General features: G+C 44.4%; 2 protein-coding genes across 3 annotated transcripts; both read left to right on the top strand.

Moving 5' to 3' along the window:
- Window positions 1-77: 77 nt before the first annotated feature.
- Window positions 78-6446, top strand: LOC114111404 (allergen Bos d 2-like). Its single transcript, XM_027963190.2, has 6 exons — window positions 78-158; window positions 648-787; window positions 976-1044; window positions 2552-2661; window positions 3644-3745; window positions 6304-6446. Exons 1-6 carry the CDS (start codon window positions 78-80, stop codon window positions 6444-6446), a joined length of 645 nt encoding a protein of 214 aa, XP_027818991.1.
- A 3192-nt stretch (window positions 6447-9638) lies between these two features.
- On the top strand, window positions 9639-16511 carry LOC101116799 (allergen Bos d 2). 2 transcript variants are annotated; one of them, XM_004021895.4, is made up of 7 exons: window positions 9639-9772; window positions 10327-10466; window positions 10665-10735; window positions 12060-12167; window positions 14324-14425; window positions 14595-14631; window positions 16323-16511. In XM_004021895.4, the coding sequence occupies exons 1-6, from the start codon at window positions 9692-9694 to the stop codon at window positions 14609-14611; spliced, it is 519 nt and encodes a 172-aa protein (XP_004021944.2). In that variant the 5' UTR covers window positions 9639-9691; the 3' UTR covers window positions 14612-14631; window positions 16323-16511. The 2 variants fall into 2 exon arrangements, with proteins under 2 accessions (XP_004021944.2, XP_011961567.2); XM_012106177.3 differs by having other exon boundaries at window positions 16320-16511.
- Window positions 16512-23824: the final 7313 nt, after the last annotated feature.

Here is a 23824-nt window from a genome sequence, read left to right as displayed (position 1 = left end):
GTGCAACCAATTCACAACCTCTCCAACAGCTGGGACGCCCTCAGCTTCTCTAGAAGAAGGGCCACGAGAATCCCAAGATGAAGGTCGTGTTCCTGACTCTCCTCTGTGGTCTGGTTGGTGCTGCCCAGGAAACTCCAGCTGAGATAGACCCCTCAAAGGTACGCAGAATGAGGTGATCTCCTAGAAGGTCTTGCTTGTTTGAGTGTGTGTGTGTGTGTGTGTGTGTGTGTGTGTGTGTGTGTGTATGTCTGGGTGCATGTGTGTGTGTGTGTGCTTGTTTTTGTGTACATGTAAGAGATTAGCTCATTTATATGCAGGATCAGATTATATATATACTGGGGTCCATGTAACTACCTGAGAAAAATACAACCGTTTGTCTATCTAGTCTTTTATTTTTTCTTCCTCTTATTCGTCTATAGGCTAACAAAAAAAAAAGGAAACAATTTATCATGCTATCATTCAGAGTCATGACCAATCATGACATGTTTTATTCCAAAAAAAAAAAAACCTGAATTCTATGCTTTCTGCTCGAACAGGAATCATGAATTCATGTCATGTTATTCAACAAGGTAAGGGGTAGAACTCTGCTTAATAAGGTTGAACCAAAAGAGATATTGACTGATGCTTATGGAGACCTTCCTTCTTAGATTCCAGGAGAGTGGCGTACCATTTACACAGCTGCAGATAACAAGGACAAGATTGTGGAAGGGGGCCCACTGAGGAATTACTACCGTCGGATTGAATGCATCGATGACTGTGAATCTCTCTCCATTACATTTTATCTCAAGTAAGCACAATCCTCCTTAATGGAAAGCAAGGAGACTGCTGACTTTGGAGATAGGGTCTGGGCTCCAATGTGCAGTGAAAGGTGTGAGTCATGGCTGTGAAGCTGAGGGTGCGAACTCTATTCAAGGGTGTCCTCAAGCGCTGGGAAATGGATGGTGAGAAGGAATGTCTTGTCTGTTGGTTTTTCAGGGACGATGGCACATGTCTGTTGCTCACAGAAGTGGCAAAGAGAAAAGAAGGCTATGTGTACGTCATAGAATATAAGTATTCCAGCTTTTCTGATGGGCTGTCTTCCCAAAACCATGCAACATGCTCAGTTGGATAGCCTTGGTTCCATCAAAGAAAACTAGATGTCTGGATGGGTGGACTGCTTCCTCTACTCATTACCAATGCAATCTTGGAAAAGCCATTTAATTTTTCAGGAATCAATTCTGTTCCACAACACCAGCATGAGGTCCAAGGGTGGAATGTGGCCATTGATGGTCTCTGAGAAAAAGTCCCAGAACGGTGGCTATACATGTTCCCTGGGCGTGGTGAAGGGCATAAGATTATGTATATATTACTATTTTAAGATTATAAAGACTCTTTCAAAGTTGTTTTTACCTCTTATTTCATCTACATGATCAAATTTGCTTAAAGTGAAGAAATTTCTTAAATATTAACCTTCTTTATTAGTAAGTGTAGTAAGTAGAACATGATTAATTTAAAGCCCCCAAATGATAGCAGCTAAAATAAGAGCTCTGCAATGCAGGAGACCCAGGTTTTATTCCTGGGTTTGGAAGTACCCTGGAGAAGAAAATGACTACCTACTCTAGTATTCTTGCCTGGAGAATCCCATGGACAGGGGAGTCTGATGGGTGACAGGCCGAGGTTCACACGTCAGACACAACTGAGTGATTTTCACTTCACTTCAAAACAAGAGCAAAAATTTCAAAGAATGTTTACATATATTGAAAGTGAGTTTAGCATAGACTTCTATCTCCACAGTTTGAAATAACAAGAAATATTTCTCAAATATAATATCAATACATAAGCTGAAAGGAGCACTAACAGGTTTCTATCTCTGTATTTGAAAATAACAGGAAATGATCCTCAAGTATTAATACCAACACTGTAACATTACATTAAGTGATCCAGTGTCCACAGGATTCATTTTCATTGACAACGTATACAACAGAGCACTCTGATCTTGGTCTGATGCAACTATTTTAATTTGAGCTGTGGATATGCAGCCACAGGATCTAATCTGCAATCGTTCAAGAGTATGTATGTCCAGCATTAGACAGTAGACTAACGTATACCTCTTTTGTTAGCTCTTATGCTAGGAAATAACTCTGGATATGCAGTAACTCTCATTTTACTAAGATTCATCTAATTTTTTAGAATTGCTTTCTAACCATGATGGTACTTGCAAATTGGGTCACAAAATTCCTAAAAGTGTAACAGTCAGCTCTTGTGAGCGGCTATGAGATGGCTGAGGTTCAACTATAGTTGCAAACAAGCAACTTTGCTATCGTCCACAGAGTGCTCAGTTTAGAAGACTGAAATTCTTGATGGTCTTCAGGAGAGGGGGCTGTGGAGAGAGCTTTCCTACTTCACTAGCTCTCTTAAAGATTCTAAGAATACACCGCTAGAAATGTCTTTGAGACAAAGTTTACCATCAGAGGGAAAACAGACGATAGAGAGCGTGAGAAGAATAACACATGTTCAACTGAAAAGGAAAGAAGTTCATCATACGGAGGTTTGAATTTTTTTTTTCTGTCACAGTCGACGGTACCAATACTTTGGAAGTGATTCATGTGTCAGAAAACATGCTGGTAACTTATGCTGAAAATTATGATGGGGAGAGGATCACAAAAATGACTGAAGGTCTTGGTAAGCCCTGGAGCTTATGTAGATGAGCTCCTATGATCAGTACTTTTACACTAAGGAGAGAGGTACAGACACCTTACGATAGGGCTTCAGGTGGCTCAGCTGGGAAAGAACCCACATCCAATGTGGGAGAGCTGGGTTTGATCCCTGGGTAGGGAAGATTCCATGGAGGAGGGCATAGCAACCCACTCCAGTATTCTCGCCTGGAAAATCCCCATGGGCAGAGGAGCCTGGCGGGCTAGAGTCCATGGGGTAACAAACAGCTTGCAGGATATGACCCAGAACAGTATCTGTTGTCCTTGGAGGGGAACTACAGGTACTTGTCTTTGCTCCATAACTACACTATTCTTCCTTGGTCTCTTTCGACCATTTCCCTTTGCTTTCCCGCATTCTCATTTCTCTGATTAAACTTATCCTTTGACTTAAATATTTCACAGACAAAAGGCAGGCCAAAAAACAGGGTGGGTGGGGCAAGGAACACAAGCTTCTGTTCCATCTCACTAGGACCAGTGTGGTTTCAAAACTTCCCCATTCCCGTGCCCATTCATTTCACAAGGGTTCATGAAAACAGCAGGGATGGACTTCTAGAATGTCAACAACGTGGATAGGAAGAGATGGAGTTGGGAGGAATTCCGAGTCTCAGACCCCCCATGACCTTCTGTGATGTCCCATGAAAGACTGCATCTCACAGGGGGCTGCCTAAGGTCTCAGCTGAATGATTAGCAGTTCAATCACTAGTTTTCTGAACTGGAAGGGGATAACGTGTTAACCGTGTGGACTCTACCCCCACGGACACATCTGAAGACCTGTGTGCACTTGGGCACCTCTGTAAATAACTACCTGGAAAGCAGGGTTTAGGTGATGGTGGAGGGCAGTGGTGTTGCTGAGACTTACCTATCACTACAGGTAGGGGCCAGCTGACTCTCTACAACCCATAACGGATTCTAACACACACCTCTTCTGCCCTGTCTGCTATGAAATCCAGCCAAAGGAACCAGTTTCACTCAAGAAGAACTTCAGAAGTATCAGCAGCTGAACAGCGAAAGGGAGGTTCCAAATGAAAATATAGAAAATGTCATCGAAACAGGTAAAGCCCCAGAGGATGACAGGTTTCCAAAATGAAAACACATTACCAGAACATTCCATTCAAATTACCTATTGGCAGAGATATCTTGAATAAGAGCTGTTTTGAAATAATCCTTTGAAATAGAGGCATGTCAATAATCATTTTCCCTCTTATTCATTCTCTTTCACAGACAATTGTCCTCCATAAGAACAGTGAAGAGCGGTTGGGTAAGTAGAATTATGACGCTTACAACATATTTTTTTTTTTTCCTCAGTAGCTTAACACTTTGGGGGAGGGGGGGTTTTGCCTCTTTAAGAATGGGGTACATACACAATGGACTATTACTCAGCCCACAAAAAGAATGAAAAATACCATTTGCAGCAACCTGGATGGGGTTAGAGATGATGTTACTAAGTAAAGTAGCTCAGAAAGAGAAAGGCAGATATCATATGCCATCACTTCCACGTGGAATCTAAAATAGCATTCAAATGAACCAATAAAGAACGGAGGCAGACTCAAACACAGATAATATGAGCAGATAGACACTAAAATACATTAAATAAATGACAAAGACCAACTGGAGAGAACAGGGACCTATACTGAGTGTCTTCTAATAACTTTTAAGAAGAAGAATGAAAAAAGGTATACATTTACCTACACATATACGTAAGTGAGGGCTTCCCAGGTGACTCCGAGTTCCAGAATCTGCCTGCCAATGCAGGAGACACAGGAAACGTGAATCTATCCCTGCGTCAGGAAGGTCCTTCGAATAGGAAATGGCACCCCCACACCAGTATCCTTGCCTGGAAATTCCAACGGACGCAGGAATCTGGGAAGCTATAGTGCATACCGTCACGGTAGCAACAACATACCGAGAAAGCAGCAGCAAACGTATCAATGCGTCACTTTGCTCTGTACCTGAATCTAACGCAACATTGAACATCAACTACATTTCAATAAAAATTAACTTAAAAAAAAGATTGGGATGATCAAACCCTTCACCTTGCCAAGTGTCAAAGGGTTGGGCTTCCTTAGTCTTTGGATGAGAATATCTAAACACTGACGTTGGTGTAGAATCCACTGTGAGATGCTTTGAGGACAACGGAGGTGGTGTGAAGGCCTGAGCTGGGAGTGATGATGATCGCTGGGGAATCCCACTGTGAATGAATGGGCTCGCAGCCACAACACATGCGTGATGATAAATGATATCACAGAAGATGTAAGCGGCACAGGGCACACAGCATATAATCTCCTGCATCTCAAAGAGCTGTGAACATGTAACTTAGTGTCTCTCAATATCAGACCTCATACCAGACTGCTCACAGCTAGTTTCACCACATGGTAATTTCATGGAACCCCCAGGGGTACACACACAGACCAACTTCTGTGAAATGAGTCTTGTAGGAAAATTTCCCCACTGCTTCCATCAGCAACTGCTTCTATCATGTTTCAGACAATATCATATTCGTGCTAATCAGGTCAACAAAGTTTTACTTTTTTTCATGTTAAACGAGAAAAATGAAGCAAGAATAGAGCAGCATCAAAGCACTAAGGTCTTCCAATCATCCATATGAAGACGGTAGACCTTTTCCTCCAAATCATCATTTATTCTCTCCCAGCAAATCATGACCCTGAACCCACGGCTGTCCAACTATGAATGTCCTCTGCTCTTGCTAATGTTACTGGATTCCTGAACTGATCAATAAATTGATTAAAGCACATATCTGTAGTGAACAAAGTTTCTATATTTGCAAAGACTCTACACATGTAAATTCAACTGTGTGGAAAATCGAGTGTACAAAGAAGGTGGAAATAACTCTGTTTAGGATGCATGGTGTGAATTCTGCAAGTGTTTCTGTGAGATGAGAGAAAAAGCCACAGAAGGTAGTTTTATATGCTGAAATGAGGTTCTGATCAGTTGTCACATGAGAAATGGGATTGGTTTTCAGGTACCTTATTCTGAGCTGTCCTAAGTGGAACCTGGAAACAACTCAACGATGGTGTCAAGCAGTGTTCATCTGCTGTGGGGTTGCAGGAGGTGGTAGGGATGTTTCAGAATGAAGTCTTACATGGCTTCCAGGGGGCACAGTGGTAAAAAAAATACACCTACTGTTTCAGGGGATGGAAGAGATGTAGGTTTGATCCCTGGGTCAAGAAGATACCCTGGAGAAGGTAATGGAACCCCACTCCAGTATTCTTGCCTGGAGAATCCATGAACAGAGGAGTCTGGCAGGCTACAGTCCAAGGAGCCGTTAGAGTCAGGCATGATTTATGAACTGAGCGCGCGCGGGCACACACACACACCCCAAAAGTGAACAGTGTTTACTAAAGAAAGGGCAGTGATGGTGTTTACAAAGCACAGGGTCTGTGATGTCCGACTAGAGGGGGGCTACTCTCCTTCTCAAACCCCAGAAGCAGAGACTTTGATGCTGACGCAATGCAGGTGCAGAGTTACCTAAAGCTCTGCATAGAAGGTGCTTGCTCATCAGATATTTCTCAAAGTAATAGTCATTGACTGGTGCCAACCAATGGGCCAAAGAAGCATCATGGGTGTCCCGTAGGTCATGCCGCTTGACCAGACAAGGCACCAGGAAAAATGTGTCAGGGAGGTGAAAAAGATGAGGCCATCCTAGACCACTCTGGAGACCTCTGGTGGATTCATGAGGAGGTGGAAGGCTGGGTGCACCTGAACGGCTGTGCAGTGAGAGGCAAGACAGAATAGGGCACTGGGCCTGGACCCTGCCAGGGCTCACTCTAAGCTGCGTGCACTCTGAATGCATGTTACAAGCACACACTGATGTCCAAGGTCAAGATACTGGTGTCCGTTGACTCGGGTTGTTGATGGAAAACAGAACAATGGCGGTTGACGAATAAGCTATACTCCCTACATGGATCACTGCCTTTTGTGCTGAAGGGGCTGGCATGACTCAGCGAAGCTACGGGCCATTTCGTGTAGGGCCACCCAAGACAGAACGGGTCATTGTGAACAGTTCTGACAGAAGGCGGCCCACTGGAGGGGGGCAGTGGCCAACCACTGCAGTATTCTCGCTGTGGGAACCCCATGAGCTGTAGAAAGTGGCAAACAGACACAACACTGAAAGATGAGCCGCCCCCCTCCAGGTTGGAAGGTGTCCAATATTGCTCCTGGCGCGGTGTGGAGGACAGCTACTAATAGCCCCAGGAAGAATGAAGCTATGCTCACTTAGGTCTGACCCAAGGAAGCGACCTTAAACAAGAATTAAAACGAAGAAAGGACAAACGGAGCAGACGGACTTCCCCAGGGGTCCAGTGGTTCAGATTCCACCTGCCAACACAGGGGACACACACTGAATCCATATCCTGGAAGATCCCACGTGTGTATGATAGCAAAGGCCACACACTACACAAACTCCGCTCGTGCTCCAGAGCCTGAACAAGAGAACCATCACAACGACAAGCCCTCCCTCCATCACGAGCGAAAGGCAGAACACAGCAAGCAAGAGCCAGTGTGCATTGTAAAATTTAAAACAAAAACAAACCCTTACCAGAAGCTATAAGAAGTATGGCCACTGAGATACCCCACTAAAATACTTTTAAAAAATTCTCAGGGAAACAGTTGACGTGTGAATAATGAAAGCATTAGGAACCAGGCAGGAAATAGGAACTGTTAAAAAAAATTTTACCTGAAAAATTATTTTCAAGGATCTCTATCCAGTTGACAATATATCACATCCTGGGGAAGAGGGATCCTCTCTCACAAGTGTATAAACTTTAATCAGTGTGGATATACCAACTCTTAGAAGTTTGCAGGAAGATCAGGAATAGGAAGCTAGAGTCAAAGAAAAACCATCATTGGTGATTTACATAAGACATAAGTTGACTAACACATCTGTTACTCATTTTACCCCGTGTGTGTATGTGTGTGTGTGTGTGATAAAAACACTTAAAAGCCACTGACAGGTATATGTGCAATCCCATTTGTCATAGTCACCATTCAGTTCATTACATATTTCTTTTAAATCACAGGAGCTCTTTAGCTAGTTATAAATAAACAGGAAAAAATATAACAAAAGAAAAAAAAAAAAAACACCTGAAGTAGAACTTAAGTCAATTAAACCCTTATGTGTGAAACTGAGTATTTGCTTATGCTGAGAACTCTGAAGCCACCATTTATTCAAGGATTATTTCTTTTGGCTCCAAAATGCAGCAAAACTAATGTCTTGCTCTTTCAGACACGCTTTGTGAAAATCAGCAGAAACGTGTACTGCTCTAATGATCCGTAAATGGATGACAATTCTATTTTCACAAGATGGGAACCGTGAATGCTTTGCTTTTGACACAAACTTGTTGAAGGCCACTCGTGTGATCCTCATGTTCTAACTGTCTTTTTAACACTGCCCCAAAAAGAGAACCAAGAATGGAGAAACACAAAGCAGAACACAACCAAATATGCTCGTGGGGAAAGGACAGGAATATAGAGACAAATAGATTTTGGATACAGTTACAAAGGAAATTCCGAAGAGAACAATAATCTTATAAGGAAAACTGTGGGAAAAATTGAGAATTCATGTAACCAAAAAAAAAAAATTAATAACTTCAACTCTTTCATTGCTCCACGTTTTACAACTAACACAGAGAGATTCATAGACGTGTATGTAAGACCCAAAGCAAGAAAGACTCTAGAGTTAAAACACAGGTGGACACAGTGATCAAAGATTAGGCGGTTACTGATTAAAATATACACCAAACAGGATCCCACACTGGGAACAGAATGTTAATAACCAAGCCTCAATCAAAATATTTACATCTTTGAGGGACAACCTTAAGGAAACACAAGTGAAGCCAGTGACAGGGGGAAAATATTCGCACATCTCCATCTGAAAAGAGACTCATATCCAGAAAAGGTAAAAACCTACAGACTTCATGAAAAACAAATAATTCACACAGTAATGAACAAACCGACTTGCAGAGATGCCTGACAAAGGGAATAAACAGATGGCAACCACCCCACTTTACTCACCGAGGAAATGGAAAATACTCCTGAAACTGTGTGCACTAACACACTCATTACAGTCTCTGACATGAAAACAGCTGACCATACTGAGTCCTGGCAAGGATGGAGCAACGGAAATTCTCATCTCCTGTTGGTAGGGATCGAAAATCAGAGCCACAGAGATCCAGCAGCTCAACCCCTAAGTCTCTACCCAGGAGTTAAGATGGCTCACTTCCTTACGAAATCGTGTCTATAAATGTGTATCCATCAACACCGGAATGGATAAAAGTGGGACATATCCTGATGGCACTATGCAGGGGCAGTGGGGAAGGAGTCTAGAAAAATACATAGATGTTTATTCAAATGAATATGCTGAGGGAAAGAAGTCAGTAACACGCAGACAAGGAGTGGAATAAGAGGTCAGTTCAGTTCAGTTCAGTTGCTCAGTCGTGCCCAACTCTTAATAACATACAAAGATTATTTGAAAAATAAAGATTGGAAAACATAGGGAATAAAAAAGGCAATATTTTATAAGTCTAAAGGTAGAAATGAAATTATAAATACCTATGTGCTACACTTGTAGCAAAAAAATATTGTACATCATCTGTAGTGCAATTTTAATATTAAAAATATATATATTGACCCCTCTGACGAATTCCCTGGTAACTGATTCCTGGTAGAGATACCTCCTATTTATCTTCTTAAACCAAAGGTGCCAACATTCGTTTTAGAAAATAAGCTTAAACAGACCTCTTCAATGTGAAAGAAATAACACAGGAGTTGTATAAGAAGGACAGAATGCCAAACTGCTCCGCTGCCAACCAGGATGTCAGAAGATTATGCTTAGGTCACCGTGATGGTGCCATTAGCCACTGTTTGACCAATATGTATTCTGCCAAGGGATGTATCCTATAAAAAGCGGGACCAGTGCACATACTCTCCAGTAACCGGGGAGCCCTCAGATTCTGTAGAAGAAGGACGTCGAGAGTCACAAGATGAAGGTTCTGTTGCTGAGTCTCGTCCTTGTCCTGGTTTGTGCCGCCCAGGAAACTCCAGCTGAGATAGACCCCTCAAAGGTACCCAGCATGAGCTGATCTGCTAGGAGGTCTTGCTTGCTTGATCGAGTGTGTGTGTGTGTGTGTGTGTGCATGTGTGTGTGAGAGGCTGTGTGTGCATCTGACAGAGATGATTCTGTGTACATGTATGACCAGATTGTGTACCTTCTGTGGTCGACATATCTACATGAACGTAATATTGCCCTCTGTTTATCTGTTCTTGGTTATTTTTCATTTATCTTATTCATCTGTAGGCAAAAGAAACAAACAAAAAGCCTAACAAGCTAACGTTCAGAAAGATATGAACTGTCACGGTCTTTACAGGCGTGCTTTTAGCTATTTCAAAACACTCTAAATTGTCTGCAAAACTTTCTGAATTCTACGCTTTGCGCTCCAATAGGAAAGATGATTTCCTGTCATGTTGTTCTGCAAGGTAGAGGGAGGGACTCCTCTTTGCTTTAATAAGATTCAATTTGCTTCTCTTCTGTGGTAAACGCAGAAGCATAGCGGTGCTGTGTATTGGTAAGTAAGCAGAAAAGAGATTGACTGCTGTTTATGAGGAACTTCCTTCTTAGGTTACAGGCGAGTGGCGCACGATTTATTCGGCCGCGGATAACAAGGAGAAGATTGTGGAAGGGGGCCCGCTGAGGTGTTACAATCGCAAGATCGAATGTACTGATGACTGCGAACACCTCTCCATTTCATTTTACGTCAAGTAAGCACAGTCCTCCTCAGCTGAAAGCCAGCAGTCTGTTGACTTCTGACATGGGGTCCAGGCTCCAATGTGCAGCGAGAGATGTGAGGCATGGCTGTGAAGCTGGGTGTGCGAACTCTATTCCCAGAAGGGTGTCCTCCTCAAGCCCTGGGGAGTGAACGGGTGGGAAGGAATTGTCTTGTCTGCTGTGTTTTTCAGATCTGACGGGAGATGCCAGTTTTTCTCAGGAGTGCTAAAGAGACAAGAAGGAGGTGTTTACTTCATAGAATGTGAGTATTCCAGCTCCTCGGACAGGTGGTCTTCCCCAAAGCATGGAGCATGTTCAGATGGATGGTCTGTGTTTCACCCAAAACAACTAGATGTCTCGATGGGTGGACTATTTCCTGTACTTGTTACCAGTGCAACCTTGGAAAAGCCATTTAACTTTTCAGCAATCAATTCCGTCCCACAACACCAGGATGAAGTCCGAGGTTGGAATGTGGCCACTGATGGTCTCTGAGAAAAAGCCCCAGAACATGGACTCCTCATGTTCCTTGGGCATGGAGAAGTGTGATCACCTACTTAGGATAATAATGACTGTTTTACAATTTTTTCTTTTACTTGACCTACATGATTAAATTTGTTTGGACTAAAGAAATTCTTTAAATATTAAAAGTTTTTCATTAACAGGTTTAGTAAGTAGAACATGATTAACTTAAAGTCCAAAAATGGAAACAGTTAAAATAACAGCCAAAATTTCAACCTCATTTTTTACATAATTTGAAAGGGACTTTAGCATAGACTTCTATCTCTATAGCTTAAAATAAGGAGAAATAATTCTCAAATATGAATATTAATACATAATTTAAAAGGGGGATTAACATAGATTTCTACCTATAATTAAAATAAGAGGACATAAATCTCAAATATTAATATCAGTACTGTAATAGTCTATTCAGTGATCAAATGTCTGTATGTTTCATTTTTATGGGGAAAAAATGTACAACAGAGCACTCTAATCGTGGTCTTATGCATTTATTTTAATTTCAACTGTGGACACAGAGCCGCAGGATCTAATCTGCAAGCATTTCACATTATATATGCCCAACATTTTGCAATAGACTAATCTGTACCTCTTTTATCTCCTCTTGTCCTAGGAAATAACTCTGGATGATGGACTGACATTTATTTTAATATCATTCATTTAAATTTTTGAATTCCTTTCTAACCATGATTGTACTTGCAAACTGGGTTACAAAATTCTTGAAAATTTAACAGTCAGTTCTTGTGAGGTCCTATGAGATGGCTGAGGTTCAACACCTCCTAGAGTCACAATAGACAACTTTTTTTTCATTCAAAGACTGCTCAGTCTAGAAGACTGGAAGTCTTCATCTTCAGGAGAAGAGGGGGTGGGGTGGAGAAAGCTTTCCTAGTTCACTAGCTGTCTTAACTACTTCTAACAACGCATCACTAGAAATCTCAGTGAGATACAGTTCACCATCCAAGGCAAGACTCACGATAGCATGTGAAGAATAAGTCAGGCTCGAATGAAAAGAAAATAAGCTAATCATATTGAGGTTTGATGTTTGTTTGTTTGTTTTTCCTCTGCCACAGTCGAAGGTGCAAATTATTTGCAAATCATTCATGTATCAGACAACATCCTGGTACTTTATTTTGAAAATGATGATGGACAGAAGATCACAAAATTAACTGAAGGTTGCGGTATGTACTACAGCTTCCCCAATACAAACTAGATGTGTTCACATGATCAGTATTTTTACAGAAAGGAGAGAGGTACACACATAACTTACATTAGGGCTTGACCTGTGGCTCAGATGTGAAAGAAATCACCTGTAGTGTGGGAGAGCTGGGTTTGATCCCTGGGTTGGGAAGATCCCCTGGAGGAGGGAATAGCAATGCACTCCAGTAGTCTTGCCTGAAGAATCCCACGGACAGAGGAGCCTGGTGGTCTATACTCCATGGGGTCACAAAGAGTCAGGCATGACTGAGCGACTGAGCACAGCACCTTATATGAAGCGCATTTGAACAGATGTGTGTTCACACGGCGAATTCAGACTTCATGTGATGTGAGTCGGGGATACAGAAAGTCTGTCTGCTAGAAAACTGTGGGAAAAGTATCCACTGGGGGATTCTATCAGATGGCTCTTTTAAAAATGAGATACAGTTATGCCAGAGATCCAAGGAAACATTTCAGGATGCTCCATGAGTTTCTTGCCAAGTATCATACAGAGTTGCTGGGTCCTGACGCCAAAGTGAACCAAGGTGTAAACCTGAGTTTAGAAACTCACAGGTCCCCGGCCATGACTGCATTCATCTCCATGACAAATGCTTTCTACTTAGTCACAGTCATGAAAGTACTGCCTGAACCTGAACCCAATGCTCTGCAGATACCACCGGACCACACTGAAGACTGCAGAGGCAGCGTGGTCTGGAATGGTAGTCATTCTGCCATCCGCCCAATCCCCTGGGTTCACTCCCACACCGCTTTATCCCCTCTGATATTATATCCTCATCGGGGATGGGTGGGGGTTGTGTCTGTTCTTTGAGGATGACAAAGTGTGAGTTTTCCTCAGTAGCATGTGTGACGTTGTCACCAAATGTGGGATCTTGCTGCCTGCCTTTCAAAAGGCAACCAAGAGCCCAGCTTCTTAGAAAGAAAAGTCTGCTCTCATTCAGATGCAGACACCTACAGGGAGAGTGGACTTCTGTCCAAAGGCTGACTGCCCCAGCCCACAACTGGCAAACAGAGGGACAAGTGCTCTTATAGACAGAGGGAGAGGGCTCCTTGCAAAAACAGAGGTCAGCTCCAACAGTCATTTTGAAATCGATCATCAGTGGTCCCAACAGCATCATCGTGACTGTTTTAGGCACAGTGAATCGACAGTTCCCAACTCCTTGAAACCAATTCTCTGAATTGTGGCAGCTGATGTCACAGCTACAATCTAGTCATCCTGTAGTTAACTTGTCCACCAGGGTGGGGTTTCAGCGTCTATAAGACAGCGCATAGGATATGACCCAGAACAGTATCTATTGCTCTTGGGGAGGAACTACAGATCCTTGTCTATGCTTCATGACTACATTATTATTATTTCATCTCCTCTGACAGTTTTCCTTTGCTATATGACATTTGCAATCCTCTGATAAACTTACACTTTGACTAAAATCGTTCACAGACAAAAAGCAGGCAGAAAATATCAGGTATGGGGCATTGAACATAAGGTGATCCACCATCTCAGTGGGGTCAGTGTGCTTTTGAAAATTCCAAATCATCCCCCGCCCATTCATTCCATGCTGCTGCTGCTGCTGCTGCTAAGTTGCCTCAGTTGTGTCCGACTCTGTGCAACCCCATGGACGGCAGCCCACCAGGCTCCTCTGTCCCTGGGATTCTCCAGGCAAGAAGACTGGAGTGAGTTGCCGTTTCCTTCTCCATTTCATGAGGGTTCGTGAAAACCCCAGGGATGGAATTCTAGGATGTAGACAAAGTGGACAGGAAGCATTAGAGTCTGAGAGTTGAGTCTCAGACTTACCACGACCTTCTCCACTGTACCATGAAAAGCTGCATCTCCCTGGGGCATGCTTAAGCTCACAGCTGAATGACCTGTAGCTCACTCAGTAGTGGTAAGAACTGGAACGTGGTAACATGGTAACTATGTGGACTCTACCCCCATGGACTCCCGTGAAGACCTGTGTGCACACACAGGCACGTCTGTAGAAAAATACCTGGGTTTAGGTGATGGTGGAGGCCAGCGGTGTTGGTGAGACTTACTGATCACTACAGGTAGGAGCCAAGTGACTTTCTACAATCCATAACGGATTCTAACACACACCTCTTCTGCCCTGTCTGCTATGAAATCCAGCCAAAGGAACCAGTTTCACTCAAGAAGAATTTCAGAAGTATCAGCAGCTGAACACTGAGAGAGGGATTCCAAATGAAAATATAGAACATGTCATCGAAACAGGTAAAGCCCCAGAGGATGACAGGTTTCCAAAATGAAAATACATCACTAGGACATTCAATTCAAAATTCCCATTGACACAGATGTCTTTGTACAAAGCTGTTATGAAATAATCCTTGGAAACAGAGGCATATCAATGGTTATTATTCCCCTTATTCATTCTCTTTCACAGACGACTGTCCTCCATAAGAACAGAGAACATCAGCTGGGTGAGTAGAGACGTAACACTTCCAACACTGAGGTTTTTCTCCGTCGGTTCGCTCTTTGGGGGAGGTGCAAGTTTTCACTGTTTTAAGAATGGGATACATACACAATGGAATATTACTCAGCCGTGAAAAAGAATGAAACGATGCCATTTGCAGCCACACGGATGGGCCCAGAGATGATCTTACTAAGTGAACTAAGTCAGACAGAGAAAGGCAAATATCATATGCCATCACTTCCACATGGAATCGTAAAAATATGATGCCAATGAACCATTCATAAAACAGAGACAGACTCTCAAACACAGACAAAATTAATGGTCACCAAAGGGGAAGCAGGCAAGGGGTAAATTAGGAGTTTGAGATGAACAGATACACAGTAAAACTTTTAAAATAAATGACAAAGGCATAGTGGATAACACAGAGAACTATACACAATGTCTTGTAATAACTTTCAAAAGAAGAATCTAAAAGGTATACATTTACCTGCTGCTGCTAAGTCGCTTCAGTCGAGTCCGACTCTTTGTGACCCCATAGACGACAGCCCACCAGGATCCCCCGTCCCTGGGATGCTCCAGGCAAGAACACGGGACTGGGTTGCCATTTCCTTCTCCAATGCATGAGAGTGAAAAGTGAAAGTGAAGTCGCTCAGTCCTGTCCGATTCTTAGCAACCCCATGGACTGCAGCCCACCAGGTTCCTCCGTCCATGGGATTTTCCAGGCAAGAGTACTGGAGTGGGGTGCCACTGCCTTCTTCAAAATACATTTACCTACATATATGTATAACTGAGGCTTTGGAGGTGACTCAGTGGTCAAGAATCTGCCTGCCAGTGAGGAGACACAGGAGACGTGGCTTCTGTCCATGAGTTAGAAAGATCCCTTGCAGTAGAAAATGGTAACCCACTCCAGTATTCTTGCCAGGAAAATCCAATGGACAGAGGAGTCTGGCAAGCTTTAGGCCATAGGATGCACACAGTGGGACATGACTTAGCAACCAAACCACCACAAATGTACAGACAAATCACTTGCTGTACAGCTGAAAGTAACGCAACGCTGCAAATCTAGGATGTTTCAATAAAAACTGATTTACAGAAAGAATAGGAGAAGAAAACAGTTCACCTTGCTGGACAGCAAAGGCTCGGGCTTCCATAAGTGGTTGCATTTAAATGTCCAAACACAACACTGGTGTAGACTCCACGGTGAGATGCTCTGAGGACAGAGGAGGAGGCGGTGTGAAGCCCCGAGCTGTGAGATGTGATGACACCCCGGTGAATCCCACTGGGAACGAAGGACCTTGCAGCCGCAACACATCCGTGATGATAAAGGAGACTGCAGGCGACGTAAGCTGCACAGGTGACACAGGATATCGTCTCCTACATCTCAGGCCTCTGAATATGTAACCTAGCGACTCTCAGCAGATGAGCTGATGCAGGACTGCTTATCGCTAGTTTCACCAGGTGGTAACGCTATGCAAGCCCACAGGGACACACACAGGGACTTCTGTGAAAAGGGTCTTGTAGGATAATCCCTCACGGCCCCACTCACAGAAGGACTTCTGTGAAAGGTGCAGGGAAAAAATTCTCCCCTGGGTCCACCATCCACTGCTTCTCTCTTCCCCTTTATGCTATCACCAACATCATGTTCATCCTAATCAGCTCAACAAGTGCTACTTTTTTTTTTTTTCGTGTTTCAAGCAGAAAACAAAGTCAAGAATACGAGCAGCATCATAGCACTAATCATCTGTATCAGGATAATAGACCTTTTCCTTGAAATTGTCATTTCGTCTCTCCCAGGAAGTCACGACCCGCGACTTGCCTACTACGAGTCCCCTGTGCTCTTGTTGATGTTACTGGATTCCTAAAGTGATCAATAAACTGATTAATGCACATAGGTGTCAGTGAGGGCGTGTGCCATACGTCTAACGCACAAAGCATGTAAATCCAACCGGGTAGAAATCGAGGGCACAATGAAGCAGGTTTAGGGAGCATGGTGCGAATCCTGAAACTGTCTTGGTGAGAAGAGAGAATAAACCACAGACGGTAGTTTTACAGTGCCTCCCCTGGATTGCAATGGGAACAACATGCAATAATAATATACAGTGTCCACGAGTGAACCTGTTTGACAAAACAGAAATAGAGTCTGGCGGATATAGAGACCAGACTTGCGGGTGCCAAGAGGCAGGGAAGGGATGGCATGGGAGTTTGACATTAGCGGATGCAAACTTGTATACGCAGGATGGACAAACAATAAGGTCCTACTGTAGAGGACGGGACTATATCCAGTCTCCTGAAATAAACCACATGGGGAAAGAATATCAGAAAAAGAATATCTGTATGTGTACAACTGAGTCACTAGTCTGCACAGTTCAGTTCAGTTCAGTCACTCAGTCGTGTCTGACTCTTTGCAATCCCGTGGACTGCAGCACGCCAGGCCTCCCTGTCCATCACCAACTCCCAGAGTTTACTCAAACTCATGTCCATTGAGGCAGTGATGCCATCCAACCATCTCATCCTCTCTCGCCCCCCTTCTCCTCCTGCCTTCAATCTTTCCCAGCATCAGGGTCTTTCCTAATAAGTCGGCTCTTTGTATAAGGTGGCCAAAGTACTGGAGCTACAGCTTTAGCATCAGTCCTTCAGATGAACACTCAAGACTGATCTCCTTTAGGATGGACTGGTTGGATCTCCTTGCAGTTCAAGGGACTCTCGAGAGTCTTCTCCAACACCACAGTTAAGCATCAATTCTTCGGCGCTTAGCTTTCTTTATAGTTCAACTCTCACATCCATACATGACCACTGGAAAAACCATAGCTTTGACTAGACAGACCTTTGTTGGCAAAGTAATATCTCTGCTTTTCAATATGCTGTCTAGGTTGGTCATAACTTTTCTTCCAAGGAGTAAGCATCTTTTAATTTCATGGCTGCAGGCACCATCTGCAGTGATTTTAGAGCCCTCAAAAATAATGTCTGTCACTGTTTCTACTATTTCCCCATCTATTTGCCATGAAGTGATGAGACCGGATGCCATGATCTTAGTTTTCTGAATGTTGAGCTTTAAGCAAACTTTTTCACTCTCCTGTTTGACTTTCATCAAGAAGCTCTTTAGCTCCTCTTCACTTTCTGCCATAAGGGTGGTGCCATCTGCATATCTGAGGTTATTGATATTCTCCCAGCAATCTTGATTCCAGCTGGTGCTTCTTCCAGCCCAGCATTTCTCATGATGTACTCTGCATAGAAGTTAAATAAGCAGGGTGACAATACACAGCCTTGACGTACTCTTTTCCTGATTTGGAACCAGTCTGTTGTTCCATGTTCAGTTCTAACTGTTGCTTCTTGACCTGCCTACAGATTTCACAGGAGGCTGGTCAGGTGGTCTGGTATTCCCATCTCTTTCAGAATTTTCCACAGTTTATTGTGATCCACACAGTCAAAGCCTTTGGCATAGTCAATAAAGCAGAAATAGATGTTTTTCTGGAACTCTCTTGCTTTTACTATGATCCAGTGGATGTTGGCAATTTGATCTCTGGTTCCTCTGCCTGTTCTAAAACCAGCTTGAACATCTGGAAGTTCACAGTTCATGTACTGTTGAAGCCTGGCTTGGAGAATTTTGAGCATCACTTTGCTAGTGTGTGAGATGAGCGCAGTTGTGAGGTAGTTTGAGCATTCTCTGGCATTGTCTTTCTTAGGGATTGGAATGAAAACTGTCCTTTTCCAGTCCTGTGACCACTGCTGAGTTTTTCAAATTTGCTGGCATATTGGGTGCAGCACTTTCACAGCATCATCTTTTAAGATTTGAAACAGCTCAGCTGGGGTTCCATCACCTCCACTAGCTCAGTCTTCCTCCCTCAACATGTGATCTCCTAGTAAACACTGCAGTCAGCCTAACCCCACCGCAAGTCAGTACAATTGGATGCCTTGGGTCCCTTTGCCAGGTCGGCCCCCCGACCTCCACTCTTGGTGAGAATGGAATGTGCTGTCAGGGATGCGGAGACAGAAGGAAAAGCCACGTTCATGGTTTATAGTGAGCAGGACACAGAGAAGGACCCAGCTTTTCTGCATTCAGAGCCAGGGCCCTGAAATGGGGGTTCTGAAGGGTTGTTCCAAGCAGGCCTGGAAGAGTCCAGGGTATCTGCGTGTCATGCTCCTATGAGTCATCAGCTGCTTGCTTCTCTGTGATGCACGTGGCTGGGTCCCCAAACAGATGCCTGGAGCGGGACACCTGAACCCCACAGAACAAGCCACCATCCCTGAATGCGCACAGCTCATTCTTAAAGCCATCCCTGGGTCTCCCTGGTGGCTTTGTGGTTAAGAATCCACCTGCCAACCACAACGATCTAAACTAGGCACTTGATGAAGTCAATTGCTGTTTTCTTTTAAAAATGTAGTGCCAACGCCATTATTATTATTTGGCAACTACATATCAGAATACTCCCATGACAAAAAAAGTACTAAATTTAAAGGACATTTGTAAAACTCTATCATGTAAATGAATAGAAGTTGTCTATAAATACCAAGATTTTTTGCAAATAAACATTAGAACCTAGAAAGTGTATTAGGAATAATGAGCAATATATCCATCAAATGTGTATGCTGCTGCCTCTGCGTTGCTTCAGTCGTGTCCGACTCTGTGAGACCCCATAGACCACAGCCCACCAGGCTCCCCCGTCCCTCGGATTCTCCAGGCAAGAACACTGGAGTGGGTTGCCATTTCCTTCTCCAATGAATGAAAGTGAAAAGTGAACGTGAAGTTGCTCAGTCGAGACCGACTCTTTGTGACCCCATAGACTGCAGCCTACCAGGCTCCTCCATCCATGGGATTTTCCAGGCAAGAGTACTGGAGTGGGGTGCCATCACCTTCTGAATCAAATGTGTATAAACATATGCAAATATGTATAAACATTAGTGACATCAACTCAGTGGACACGATTTTGAGTAAAGTCTGGGAGTTGTTGATGTACAGGGAAGCCTGGTGTGCTGCAGTCCATGGGGTCGCAGAGTCAGACACGGCTGAGCAACTGAACTGACTGGTGATGTATTCAAAAAGATGGATCTAAACGTAAACGTAACTTGCACTAAGCTATCAAATACATAAATTTTGCCTGATTTTCTCTTCAGCTTCACTAACTTCATTAAAGCCATCAATAATAAATGGTATGCTGTTAAAAAAAAAATAAGTAAAAATAAAAAAAGAATCTGCCTGCCCATGCAGGAGACACGGGGCTGCTCCACGAAGATCCCACATGTCGCGTGGAGAAAAACTAAGTCTGGGACCCACAAGTGTTGAGTCCATGTTGGACGACAAGACAAGCCACCACAATGAGAATCCCCTGTTCCCTGCAAGGAAGAGAAGCTTCCGCTTGACATGACTACAGAAAGCCCACACAAAAGCAACCGAAGAGCCAGCAAAGTCAAAAATAAATTAAAAAAAAAATTTTTTTTTAATTTAAAAGAACTGGCTCCTGCTGGCTTCCTGAACAGGTCACTGAACCAAGTTCTTCTAGCACGACTCTCAGCAAATGCAGACGCCCAGCATGGTGGAAGGAGAGGGTGTCCAGCTGGCACCAGGTGAGGTGATGGGAGGACCCGGCCGCCAGTCTGCCTCCAGGGAAGGCCGGGGAGGAGGGTGGATGGTAGGAGACGAAGCTGCAGGCCCAGTGGTGACTATGCAGCCAGGCCAGAGAGACAAGAGCGATGCAGACAAAGCCTGCCCGAGGTCCTTCTATGCAAACGGGACAGCGCCCCCAGACCCCTGTGATCACAAGGGTACATGCCCCCCACACACACACTGGCGGGCAGGCCCATAGAGACAGCACAGTGAGGCCAGGGGCACACAGGAGATGCGGACAAGGCCTGCTCTCGGTCCTTCTGTGCAGACAGGACTGTGCCCCCGGCCCTCCGCGATCACGAGGGTACCCCGCACACGCAGGCACAGGCGCGCAGGCCTGAGGAGGGGCGCGTGGTGCCAGCCAGTCGCTCAGCTCAACCAAGCGTAGCTGAGACTCCAGGTTCCTCGAGAGAAAGACTGCAGCCAACCACGCAGCCTTGCAGGCTGCCTGCTTGCTGGAAGACTGGTAACTCTGTGTAGGTCTTTGGTTAAAGAGTAAAGCTTTCAAAGAAAAATAAATATATATATATATATATATATATATATATATATATATATATATATATATATAGAGAGAGAGAGAGAGAGAGAGAGAGAGAGAGAGAGAAATACTCCTGAAGCCGGTGAGCGTGTAGCCCAGTGCTGTGCAGCAAGAGAAGACACGGTGAAACCTTCCACCCCAAGGAAAAGTAGCCCCGGCTCCCTGCAAATCAAGGAAGCCTGTGTGCCGCAAGAAAGATCCAGTCGAGTCAAAAATAAAAATAAATAATTAAAATGTAAAAGCACGGTCTAGAGTGCAGCTCAGACAGCACTCTGCCTGTAATGCAGGAGACTCAGGTTCGATCCGTGGGTCGGAAGATTCCCTGCAGAAGGAAATGGCCACTCACTCCAGTATTCTTGCCTGGAAAATGCCATGGATAGAGGAACCTGGCAGGCTACATGGGGTTTCGCAAGAGTTGGATACAACCTTACACAAAAGTAAGGATGCAACTTTGTATCCTTGTGCAAGGATTCAACCTTACACAGAAGGATACAACCTTACACACACAGGCAGCAAGAGTTGGATCCATGCAATTCATGAGGTGGCAAGAGTTGGGTATAACCTTACAGAAAAACAACATAATACCTAGGCCAGAGATGATAAATAAATACTTGCAGGACACAACAATGAGAATGTGCTTACTGCCTCTGAACTGTACAGTTAAATATGGTTAAAATAATATGTTTTATTATTATATGACTTTTACCTCATTCCCCTCTCCAGGGGATCTTCCCGACCCAGGAATCGAACCCGAGTCTCCTGGATTGCTGCAGGCAGATGCTTTACCATCTGAGCCACCAGGGAAGCCCTTTACCACAGTTAAATATGGTTAGAATAATATGTTTTATTATTATGTGACTTTTACTACAATAGAAACAAACCAAAAATTCAGGGTAGCGGTTAATCACGGATTAACCCACGATTGCAGCGTGATTGCTACAGTAGAGACACCTGGGCTGCTTATTGTTCAGTAGCTCAGTCTGTTCGATTCTTTATGACTCCATGGACTGTAATCCACTAGGCTACTCTGGGAGAAGGAAATGGCAACCCCCTCCAGTATTCTTGCCGGGAGAATCCCATGGACAGAGGAGCCTGGCGGGCTTCACTCCATGGAGGTCACACGAGTGGGACTTAGGGATGGTAAGTAACCTGCTTGCAATTCGGGAGACCTGGGTTCCATCCCTGGGGTTGGGAAGATCCCCTGGAAAAAGGAATGGCTACCCACTCCAGTATTCTTGCCTGGAGAATCCATGTGGATGGTGGTACCTGGTGGGCTGCACTCCAGGGTTCTCGGAGAGTCAGATACAACTGAGTGACAAGCACAGCCTCCTCTGTCCGTGGGATTCTCCAGGCAAAAACACTGGAGTGGGTTGCCAGCTCCTCCTCCAGGGGATCTTCCCAACCCAGGGATGAAAACCAGGTCTGCTGCGTCAGCAGGGGTTTCTTTACTACCGTATATATTTTATTTTCCAGCACCAACTTCTCTGATGCCAGAAAAGACATGCGAAAAGACAGCAGCTGTTCCCCTTCCCTGTGTCTTTCCTTACAGACCCTTCAGGGTTCTTAAAAGGGAGCCTATTTAGCTGTCATGCCCTGCAGGGGAGGATGAAAACCAGTTCAGCCACTCTGACAAGTTCCCTCCCGCTTCGCCGACATCTATGGCAATCTCTCCGCAGTTTCCCCCCTAGATATTTATGTAAGATGATTGAGCCCGGTCCCCACGAAAGTCAACTAACTGCCTGCTGCTTCCTCCTCGAGAACCCCAAACTGGAAGTACTCTCATTATGCCCACAGCACAGACAAGGGATCAAACAAACAAACAAAAAAAGATGGGATATTCACACATGAATTCTAATCAGAAATGAAGTGGAACAACCCACCAACGTGGGCAGCTTCGTAATGCAACCCAAAGTGGGGTCTGGCTGCTCCCTGCTCCGAAGCCAGTGATAAGACCAGGTTGCTGGAAAGGAAAGTTCATTTTGAAAGCCGGCAGCAAGGGAGAGGTGGAGACCGAACTCCTGTCCAAAGGCTGACACCCTGCCCGCCCCCTCCCTCCAGCTGACAGTCAGGAGGCAAGAGCTTTTACAGCCAGAGGGGGGCTGCTCCACGCAAGTACAAACAGCAGGCACCTCTCACAGTCAGCTTGAAACTGATCACCGGTTGTCTGCTAAGCGTCATCTTAACTATCTCAGGTGCAGTTAACCTTGAGTTCCAGAGTTGCTCCATTCCCATTTCTCGAGGCCAGGTCTTGGAACTGTGTCAGCCCATGACCTGGCTACAGTCTGGTCATCGAAACCTCTCCACCTGGTGAGAGTTTCGGTAGCTATAAGACAGCCCACAGAATACGGCTCAGAGTATTGCCTGCACCCCTTGAGGAGGAACCAAAGGTCCTTGACTTTGCTTAATGACCAAACTATTATTATTTAGTCTGGCTGGACCGTCCTTAGGGGAATTAAATAAATAGTCTTGTTGGGGCTTCAGAGGCAAAGCAGAGCGGGCCTCTGACCTTGCTTCTAACCTGCCTGGATGCTGCCTGCTGTGAGTCTGAGGCTTGCAACACCATAGACAGAGATGGCGGAGGAATCTTGAAACTTGCGGAGCGCCTGGAAGGGTCCTGGGCAACCAAGCCCCAGGCTTATCTACGTGCCAAGTTTTGCAAGACAAATATGGAACCAGAGCTACTATGTGCCCACAGATTGAGGATACCAGCGTGGCTCTGTTTGTGTGCGGCTGTGTTTGTGTGTGTGTGTGTCTATGAGTGTGTGGGTTTGTATGTCTGTGTATGCATCTATGTGTGTGTGTCTGTCTGTGTGTGTGTCTCTGCGTTTCCCTGTGTATATGTCTGTGTGTCTGTATGTACATGTTATTTCTCTGTGTGTGTGTGTGTGTGTGTGTGTCTTTGTGTGTGTGCGTGTGTGTGTCTGCACATGCTGTTTTTCTTGGTCCTGGACTGAAAATCACGGGGGCAGCTCTGTAGTTAATGGGAAAAGGTCACTGAGAGATTGCACACAGACACCACACGTGCTACCCTTTACAGACGTTTCTCCAATAACTTGA

The sequence above is a fragment of the Ovis aries genome, chromosome X, assembly GCF_016772045.2.
Source record: "Ovis aries strain OAR_USU_Benz2616 breed Rambouillet chromosome X, ARS-UI_Ramb_v3.0, whole genome shotgun sequence".
Taxonomy (NCBI): Eukaryota; Metazoa; Chordata; class Mammalia; order Artiodactyla; family Bovidae; genus Ovis; species Ovis aries.
The sequence above is the reverse complement of the archived record's forward strand: the minus strand, read 5'-3'. Positions and strand labels throughout refer to the sequence as shown.

Bases quoted from the DNA above. Each gene is read 5' to 3' on its own strand.
- LOC114111404 (XM_027963190.2), top strand. From the start codon at position 78: ATGAAGGTCGTGTTCCTGACTCTCCTCTGTGGTCTGGTTGGTGCTGCC. The intron at 159-647 runs GTACGCAGAATG...CTTCCTTCTTAG, and splicing joins CTGAGATAGACCCCTCAAAG to ATTCCAGGAGAGTGGCGTAC. The intron at 1,045-2,551 runs ATATAAGTATTC...TTTTTCTGTCAC, and splicing joins GGCTATGTGTACGTCATAGA to AGTCGACGGTACCAATACTT.
- LOC101116799 (XM_004021895.4), top strand. From the start codon at position 9,692: ATGAAGGTTCTGTTGCTGAGTCTCGTCCTTGTCCTGGTTTGTGCCGCC. The intron at 10,467-10,664 runs GTAAGCACAGTC...TGTGTTTTTCAG, and splicing joins TCCATTTCATTTTACGTCAA to ATCTGACGGGAGATGCCAGT. The intron at 10,736-12,059 runs GTGAGTATTCCA...CCTCTGCCACAG, and splicing joins AGGTGTTTACTTCATAGAAT to TCGAAGGTGCAAATTATTTG.